This window comes from Brassica napus, chromosome A5, assembly GCF_020379485.1.
Source record: "Brassica napus cultivar Da-Ae chromosome A5, Da-Ae, whole genome shotgun sequence".
In the NCBI taxonomy this organism is placed as follows: domain Eukaryota; kingdom Viridiplantae; phylum Streptophyta; class Magnoliopsida; order Brassicales; family Brassicaceae; genus Brassica; species Brassica napus.
In genome coordinates this window covers 406,424-416,171 of record NC_063438.1, presented here as the reverse complement: position 1 = coordinate 416,171, position 9,748 = coordinate 406,424, and the positions used below count along the sequence as shown (strand labels likewise).

The 9,748-nt window shown below is 41.1% G+C and overlaps 1 protein-coding gene across 1 annotated transcript; it reads right to left on the bottom strand.

Annotated features, from left to right (window-relative positions):
• Positions 1-1,616: 1,616 nt before the first annotated feature.
• LOC106454406 (transcription factor UPBEAT1-like) lies at positions 1,617-2,132 on the bottom strand. The gene has a single exon (XM_013896529.3). It carries the CDS (start codon positions 2,003-2,005, stop codon positions 1,697-1,699), a length of 309 nt encoding a protein of 102 aa, XP_013751983.1. The 5' UTR covers positions 2,006-2,132; the 3' UTR covers positions 1,617-1,696.
• Between the last annotated feature and the right edge of the window lie 7,616 nt (positions 2,133-9,748).

Here is a 9,748-nt window from a genome sequence, read left to right as displayed (position 1 = left end):
TGCTGACACACTTAAGTTTTTCTTTTCAATATTAAATAAAAATAAAATGCTTAATTAATAACCGTTGCGGTGGTATTTGCACATGGTAAGTCAAAGTAAACGCATATAGGGATCTTATTTTATTTATTAATCGCCGCATCAAACATGATACCGATTAACACAAAATCATGTCTGATGGTAGATTGGTAGGTAGTCATTAAGGTATAGACATTAATATCAAATTGTTTTTTAAGTTTTCATATCCACACACACGTAACTTCAAAATAATCTGTGTTTAAATTTCTTAACATGGGAATATTTTCTATTAATGTTAAACTTAAACTGTATAAATGTACAACAGGAAAAATATTTGGTCAGAGCAGTGGTGCTTGACAGCGTGAGGCTCGCTTCAAAACCAAGACATACAATAAGCAGTTTGAAACCCAAGTACAGATGAAATCGAAAGTAACTAAGAGAATAGAGGTATCGAGAGGAGTTTCAGTATTTATGTATTATACTATTACTTAACTTTAGATTCCAGTTAAAAATAATGAAAGATATTTAAAATTAAATTATTGAATGAGCTAGATTAGTAAAAAATTGATAACACTTACCACTATGTTTCCTCCCCAGTTCAGTAGTCAGAATTATTAGGAATCAAGTACGAACAAATAAAGAGTCATAAACATAAACCTCCTAAAAACACATTCACGGTTAAAACAAACGTTAATCAGTAGTATATAGTATATACACATGTTGTAGATATGTGAAACTGTGAAAGAAACAACAGTTTTGTTTTGGATTCATCCACCATATACTTTTTTGAGTCACTCATTAGTATATACTAAATAAAATTTTAAAGATAAACAAAATATTACAAAAACAGTTTTGAGCCTAATATATATATGTGTGTGCCCAAATCAAGCTCTAAATTGTCTATACTAAAGATTAATAAAAACCGGGTACCATATACTACAAAAATTGTCGAACCTCAAATCCAAGTCGATATGAGAAAAGCAGATGGATCATCTTACCTATTCGTGTCATATCAAATAATGAAAGGACTAGATGATACGTGGACATCAAACAATTGTATTTGTTATCTATCACTATCACCACGATCCATCCGCATAATTCAAAACATTTATCTTGAAACAGTATCACTTTACTACAAAATCGCTCGCATTTCAAGGATATTAAGAGTATTATTTTGAAAGTAAATAGTTTTGACCAAAAAAAAAAAAAAAAATTTTGAAAGTAAATAGTAACACTTTCACCATCTTTTACATATAAAAAGAAACCAAAGTGATATCGCTAAAAAAGAAGGGTTTGCAAATGACATATTGACATTCACACTCTGAACTCAGGTGTTCCATAATATGGACCCAAAAAGGATTGTTATGTTTATGTACGGCCTACATGATATATACAAAGCCCAACGTTAAACATTATTTTCTCAATTACACCGTCGTCGTGGGTTATATTGGTTGAACACTTTTATTGGCCTCCTTCATTTTGCATATATATAATATCTAACTGGACAGAATTTTCATTGATTTTCTTGTTTATAAATTTTGTTTCCTTTTTTATATAGCACAACACAGGACAATCACACAAGATAAATAAAGACGAACAAATAAAAACAAAAAGCACTTATTATATTAATAATAAGATTTTTTTTTAAACCAGCAAGATTTACAAAAATATATTGAGGTGATTACATACAATCAGTTTCGGTCAAAACCTGAACGATTGTCTGCATAACTCTCACTTTCATTTCCAAAGCCAAAATATAATCTGCCGTCTGTCTAAAGAGTCCATCCAAACCTTCTGATGATTTGGTGTTCGGAACAAGCTCTTTCAGCGTCTTGACTCGTTTATGAATCGCACGACATGGTCTTCTAGAAGCCTCTAGATTCTTTTTCGGTCGGATCATGATCTTCTTCACAAGGGCCCTTCGTGCTCTTTGTCTTCTCATCGACACCCAAACTGATTCCTTTCTTTGACCTTCTAAGGTTACTCCCATTATTGTAAATGATGTAAGAATGTTCTTTTGGTTGATGTAATGTGATGAAAGAATGTTGTCTAGACAAGGGATAATAACTCTATAAAAATTTTCTAGTATGATGCATATATGAGATGGCCTTCGTTTATATAGACATAGATAAAGGTCAGTGATCTTTAGATATAACTCTAAACGGAGGTCAGCTTCTGAGAAGGTTCTCTTTTCTATCCCAAAAGGATTGGATGATATTTGGACAAGTGTCCACAATGATGTTTTTGTTATTGAGTTTTTAAATGTTAATATGTATGGATAATTAGAGTTTAGCTGAGTAAATGTCACCAAAATACAACGCGATGCACATGCACTCACATGATTGTCATCACCACCCAACCCTACTACATGCTTAAAACACCAACTTTCTTCCCATTCACATCACCATAAACACCCTGTCCTATTCCTCCTTTGTTCTTTATAATATTTTAATTTTGCGACCAATTAGTTCGAGTTTACCAAAGTCGGCGAATCAACGATAATAATGTAACGAAAAAAAACAATAAGAATGTAATTATCTTTATGCTTTATTCTTTGTATATTAAATACTTATCTAATTTACACGCAGTCCATGTGTATTAAGAAGGTGGTGCTTGATAAGATGAAAATGTCAATATATTATATGAATTTTGTGTATGTATATATTTTCTGATGCATAAACGATTTCAGAAACACACATCGATCGTTTTGATTTTGCTACGATGCACATAGTTTGAATTCATATCCATTTTGACAGATATGATATAATATGGCTAATTGGTTGTCTTGATGCTTTTGCTTTTATTGAGTCCTTTGTATCTCGTTATTTCCAGCTGATATAAGCCGGCACAACTAAATAACAAATAAAAATAAACTAATGCTACAATTACAAAAGCACTCACGAGCAGTTTTAGGTGTTTTATTTTTCTAGACAAAGTAGATAACGATGTTGAGGATTGGGTTAAGGTTTTAATTTTAAAAGACATAAGAACATGCGATATCTTCAATGTTTCTTTGAATTTGTGGAATTCTCATTTAAGAATTTTATTTTCGTGAGTGGATTTGATTGGAGCATCTTAAAAGATTATGTTCTTCGCTCGTCATGTGTTTTTTATTTTTAAAAAGGGAAGAAAGAAGAAGCAGATTCGTGGAGCGATGATGATCAGACATCCTCGGAGACTATTAGATTCAATGTATATATCTCCCATCGCCGTCAACACGAAACATTGAACTTAATAATTGAGAGAATTAGCTTAACATTAACTAAACATATGATTGATCTGCGTATGAGTATATAGTTTATGAATGACTTTTTTTTTTTTGAACAACATGCATTATAGTTTATGAATGACTAGGTAGCGTGAAAAGTACCTAACTAATGAAGGTAGGTTTACATATATATGAACTATAGCTAGCCATGATGGAAAGTTTAGTGGTCGAGATTGATCGCGTGTTAGCACGTTGTATGTATATAAGCTCAACGTGCATGCACATGTTCTTATATCCTCCTATTCGTCTAGACCACCCAAAATACATCTCAATTAATATTTTGTTATTTTATCGTAAAACTTTTAAAATTTGCTTAAGTAATGACCGAATATACATAGGTTTTGTACGCACACCACATTCGCGTTTGGTAATTGTAAATGGTAACATGTGTGTCTGTCATCGAATGAAGATACTAAACGAAATAGAAGATCATTCCAATCGAATCTAAAAGTGGAATGTTATGTTTACAAGTTACCATCGAGTAGATAGTAACCTAAATTTAGAGTGAAAAATCTAATATATAGTATAAAAATATCGCATATGCTGGGCCAAAACTAGAAATAACAGTTGGGTTTAGGGGCCATTTAGAATAATAGGATTGAGATTGGCCCGTTTATTGTGTATGTGGTCTGATCCATAAACCGACACTTTGATAGAATACAAAGTAGGTATAGCCAATAAGAAGGAAGATATTCTTTTTTGAGCAAACTACGATTCATTCAATTAAGAAAACAGAGTCAGCCTCCTACTAGGGAGGTAGAGTTTACAGAAGCCAGGGCTGCCTTAGCCACATTATCAGCAGCAACATTACATAAGCGAGGAATGAAATGAAAGGAGATATCCTCAAAAGATAAGCTAAAATGATAGATGTCAAACAAGATGCCAAACAGTTCCGGGCGTGATTCCTTAGCTCTAATCATGTTGATAAGAACCTGGGAATCCGAAAGAACTATCAGCGATCGGACGTTAGACGAGGAGGCGGTCATCACCGCCAAACGAACAGCAAGAGCTTCTCCCATGAGAGCTGATGAAACAAAAGAACGAGAAACCTTAAGGGGCTGGATCCTAGTGTCTTCCAGTTCCGAAAACAGAACCCCTATGCCACAGTTACCAGTACGCAGATCCCAAGCTGCATCCACATGGCACAGAACTTGGCCAGGAGATGGTTGGGGAATGATCGGAGGAGAACCTTGTCGCTTGGTAGCGTGGTTATGTTCTTCAGCGAGTAGTTGAGCAGCAGCCCATTCCTTCGCATCAGTAACGCTTTTGTTCACAACTTCCCACTCCGTGAAGGTTTTGTTTTCAAAGCACAACTTATTTCGAGCTTTCCAAAGGTTCCATAAGAGCCAGGGCCAGACAGGGGTATCACACCCCACCGGAGGCAGATTGGTGTACTTCTTACCATTTGCAAATAAGCTCGCCATGGAGCTATTTGAACCATCCGGAATTTCATAAACTGGTAGTAGGCTCCATGATTGAGAAGCAAAGGGGCAGAGAAGGAAGACGTGGAGATCATCTTCAACTCCTCCACATTTCGCGCAAGGAAACGGAGCCATACCTCTGGTCGCTAGATTGGAACTAACAGGGATTGCCTTTCTTTTGACTTTCCATAGAAAATCCTTGATCTTGGGTGAAGTATTCAGGTTCCATATGTTCTTTAGCCAATCAAAGGTTTGCTCATTTGTGTGAGGAGGGATCAAGCCAACACGTTCCACTCCATATCCCGTTTTCACAGTGTACTCTCCTGATTTCTCAGCTAGCCAGGCAAGGGAGTCGCGAGCAGGGGCAGAGCTTGTGATAATCCTATTAATAATGCCTTCATACTGAGGAAGATAGTTCTGGATCTTTTGGATGTCCCAGGCGTTAGTGAGAGGGCATAGAAGCTCACTAACCGTCATCGATACTGCATTCTCAGTTGGTGGACCTATAGGGGCTGTAGGAAAGGAGGAGGAGAGCCAAGGATCCCCCCAAACCTTAATGTTTTCTCCATTCCCAACCACCCAACCGAGTCCTTTCCTTAGAACCTCCCGACCTGCCAAGATACTTCTCCATCCGTGGGAAGCTGATGATGGGCTTTCACACTCCATGAAAGAGGAAGCTTTAGCATATTTTCCGAGCAGCACTTGTGCCAGCAACGAGTCTGGAAACTGTATAAGGCGCCAGCCAATTTTAGCGAGCATGGCATCATTAAAAGTCTCAATGTCTTTGAAACCTAAGCCACCAGCATATTTGGGCAGTGTGAGAGTAGACCATGCGACCCAACACATCTTTTTCTTTTCCGGGTTTGCATCCCACCAAAATCGAGTAAGGAGGGATTGTATTTGTTTGCATAGAGAGATAGGCAACTTGAAACATGACATCGTATAGCACGGTATTGCAGCAAGGACAGATTTGAGGAGAACTTGTTTACCGGCGCCTGATAAGAACCGAGATGTCCAGCTATGCGCCTTCTGTCTGATGCGATCAAGAATTGCCGCAAATATGTCTCTCTTCTTGCGGCCAAAGTTTTCGGGGAGGCCCAAATATTTGCCAATCCCTCCCTCTGCCGGGATAGACAGCTCAGTCTTCACTCGAGCTTTAACCTCACCAGGTGTCTTAGCCGAGAAAGTGATAGACGACTTCAGCAGGTTGATCCGTTGTCCAGATACATTTTCATAACTCTCTAAGATCGTCTTCAGAGTAGTGACACAGGCGGGTGTTGATTTGCAAAAAAACATCGTATCGTCCGCGAACAATAGATGATTAATCGGAGGACAGTTCCGTGCTACCTTCACCCCCGCCATAGTACCGTTTAGTTGCGCCTTAGTACACATCGCTGAGAGGACTTCTGTACACATGATGAACAAGTATGGTGAGAGCGGATCACCTTGCCGTATTCCACGCGATGGAGTAACATGACCGGAAGGTGAACCATTGATCAGAAAAGAGTACGACACTGATTCAACACACGCCAAGATCCAAGAGACCCATATCGGGTCAAAACCAAGCTGGGCCAGGACTGCTCTAATAAAACCCCACTCTATGCGATCATAAGCCTTGCTCATATCGGTTTTCACCGCCATGGAGCAATACTTTTTCGCCTCTGAAGTTCGGAGATAATGTAAGGTTTCATGCGTAATGAGGACGTTGTCCGAGATAGCTCGTCCCGCTACAAAAGCCGATTGCGTCTTGGAGATAAGATCTGGCAGCAGAGGCTTGAGGCGTCGAGTAAGGATTTTGGCAATGATCTTGTAATGAGTGTTGCAGAGAGCTATCGGTCGATAGTCCGCAACCTTTCGCGGTCCCGAGCCTTTGGGAATCAATCGAACATGAGTCTCATTCTGCTGTGGATGTATTATTCCGGTGACAAAGAAGCTCCTGACATCAGTGATTACATCTTTCCCAATGATATGCCAATAAGAGTGATAGAACTTTGCTGAGAAACCATCCGGGCCCGGGGCTTTTCCTCCATTTATCGACCGAGCTGCCTCCTCAATCTCCTTGTCTGATGGAATCTCTATAAGCCGACTATTCATCTCTGGAGTAATCTTATTAACAAGACAGGCTTGGACTAGAGAGAAGTCAGAGTTGCTGTTTGTGGTGAACATCTCCGTGTAGTAATCTGCAATGACCGAAGAGATCTGAGCTTCCTCAAACACTTCCTCGCCATTCTCTTTTTCTATCACTGAGAGATTATTGAGCGCTCTCCTCTTCCTAGTGGCCGCATGGAAGAAGCCGGTGTTCCTGTCCCCCTTCTTAAGCCATTGAATCCGGCTTCTTTGTAGCCAAAAACTTTCCTCTTCTCTATAAGCAACCAGTAATGTATTAGTGAGAGTTTGGATATGAGGTAAGTCCGCAACTGGCATTGATAGTGCTTCTTCAAGCGCTTGCTGGGCAGATTGGATAACAAGGTTGCTCTTTACATTCTGTTCTTTAGCCCATTTGATGATGCTTCGACGGACAGAGTTGAGTTTTGTAATGACTGAATCGAGAGGGTGATGATTCCAGGCAGCATCCACTAGCTGTGTAACCTCCTCATTCTCAGTATATGATCGATTGAATCTGAAAAGACCCCTGCGTTTTTGCATTGCAGTATTGAAGTAAGTGATCACTGGTCTGTGGTCAGACCCTTCATATCTGAGGTACACACTCCTACCCATTGGGAATGACTCTGACCAGGAGCAATTAACCAAGGAGCGGTCCAGTCTAGACTTGATATGATGAGTGTATCGTACTCCTCTCCATGAGAGTTGATTTCCGGAGTGCTTAAGGTTCCATAGTCCGTTCTGTGAAACAAAAGATCGGAATGCCGTGAAGGAGCCCTCCCATCGCTCAGGCCCTCCTTCCTTCTCCGAATTATCCAATATATCATTAAAATCACCTGTCAATAGCCATGCTTCCTCTCTGTTTGCACCCACTCTCGTAAGAGTGTTCCAGAAATCCGCTCTATTCCCTGCCACTGGCTCGCCATAAACAAAAGTTACAAAGGATGAAGTTCCTTTGAAAACCACTTCAGCATCGATGAAATGGGCACATGACTCTATAATTTTGATCTCAACCCCCTGCTTCCATAGCAAAGTGAGGCCGCCACTCAAGCCCACTGGTGGGATTGAGAAATAATTGGGATACTGTATACTGTCCAGCTTTGATTTGATGAATTCATCGGAGTTTTTTGTCTCCATGAGAAACATGATATCCGGTGAGAGAGTCCGATGTAACTCCTTCACTCTGCGAATTGTCAGAACGTTTCCCAAGCCCTGACAATTCCAGCTCATAATTACTAAGGAAGAGGAGGAAGATGGGACCGAAAATCCGCCCCTTCCTTGTTAGTCGACGGTATATTCACCGTAATGGGATTACTCGAATCCTGTCTCTTGCGGCTTGAACCTGGCCCCGCAAATTCATTTGCATAGCGAGCTGGGCATAGTCTCCTACGGGTGGAAATCTTGGATCGTGCTGCAATGCTTTTTGAGAGGCTTAGTACTTGCATTGGGCTTCTAGCTACACGTTTATTGCTCGTGGTTTTTGACACCTTTCGCTTCCCAGCTTGTTTGCTTAACGCTGCTGCTGCAGTAGCCTTTGCTTTGTTCCTGTTGCCTGAGACACTTGGGCTTCCTAGACGCAGAGAGGCCGGAACCCTGGAGCCAGATGCCAAGTGTGAGGGTTGTAACGCGGGTTCCACCGCAACTTCCCCTCCAATGTCCTGTAATTCAAATACCGGAACCATTGATGTATCTCCACCAGAGAGGCGTTCCATGGCAGGAACTCTGTCTTCCTGGGATTGTCCTGACAGCCGATCACGAGCGGGAATTCTCTCCCTAGAGTTAGATTGCCCTCCACTGTTGTTCTGATTCACTGGATAGATGATTTGGCCGTCTGCGATCGATCCTCCTGATCCCCTCCTGATCGATCCTCTGGTGGCTGATGCTGCAGGGGTTCTAACAGTTTCATCATGCTGGCTTCGAGGCTCAAAAGAGCCCCCGCTAGGTCTGTTAGAGTGATGCGAGGCAGGGTTTACATGCATCGAACGAGAGCCTCTATTCTCAGAGTAATGGCGATGGTAATCCCGATGGGAGGCAGGGTCTGAAGGCAACAGATGAGAGTCTCTATTATCAGAGTAATGGCGATGCTCCTCCCGATTCGTCAGGGAAGGATTATTTGGGGCAGATTGTTGAGGAGCAGGCCGTCTATAGCCTCTTCTATCATCGTGTCTCTTTTTGTCAGCTTCGATTCGCTGGAGAGCAATGGCCTGAGTAATACCGAGGGGTCTATCCTTAGGAGCTCGAGCTCCTCTTGGGCGAGAGGGACAGTCCTCCTCTTCATGAAGGAGAGAGAAACAAGTGAAACAGTGTTTCTCTATCTTTAGGTATTGAAACTCCACTTCTGTAACTTCTTCAGAGGGGAGCAAGATTTCCATTTTCATTTCAAGTGGAAGGAGCCCATTCACTTCTACACGAAACTTTGCTTCTTTGGCGTTTCGGCTTGAGACATGTCCAAGTGCATCGCTGATAGTTTCAACAGCTTTTTCATTCCAGTAGTGGAGGGGGATACCACGGATTTTCACCCAAAAGGATATCTGAGAAGGAAAGTTTTCCGACACCACTGGTTCCCATCTTTGTAGTATCAACATCCATCTTTTGTAATGGTACGGGCCTTTGTCAAGAACCGTTTGAAGCTCGTGTTCTGAATCGAAACGAAACTGGAATTTGTCTAGCCCTAGTTCACGGCCTTCAACGTGCCCTTCCAAATTCCAGACTTGGGGCAAGAAGTCGATAACAGCTCGAGGTCTCTGGAACCGTGGGTTTGTAACCCTACCAATGATAGTGAGCTTGTTTTCCGCTATTAGGGCGGCAGGGTCACTGTCTGGAATGCGAATAGGAGCACGGCGAGTAGGCGGAGGTGGCGGGGGGGCGGCCGCACTCCATTTTTCCTTGTCCGAACGAGAGTAGCGGCGAGACATGGTGGAAGTGGCACAAATAATTCAAG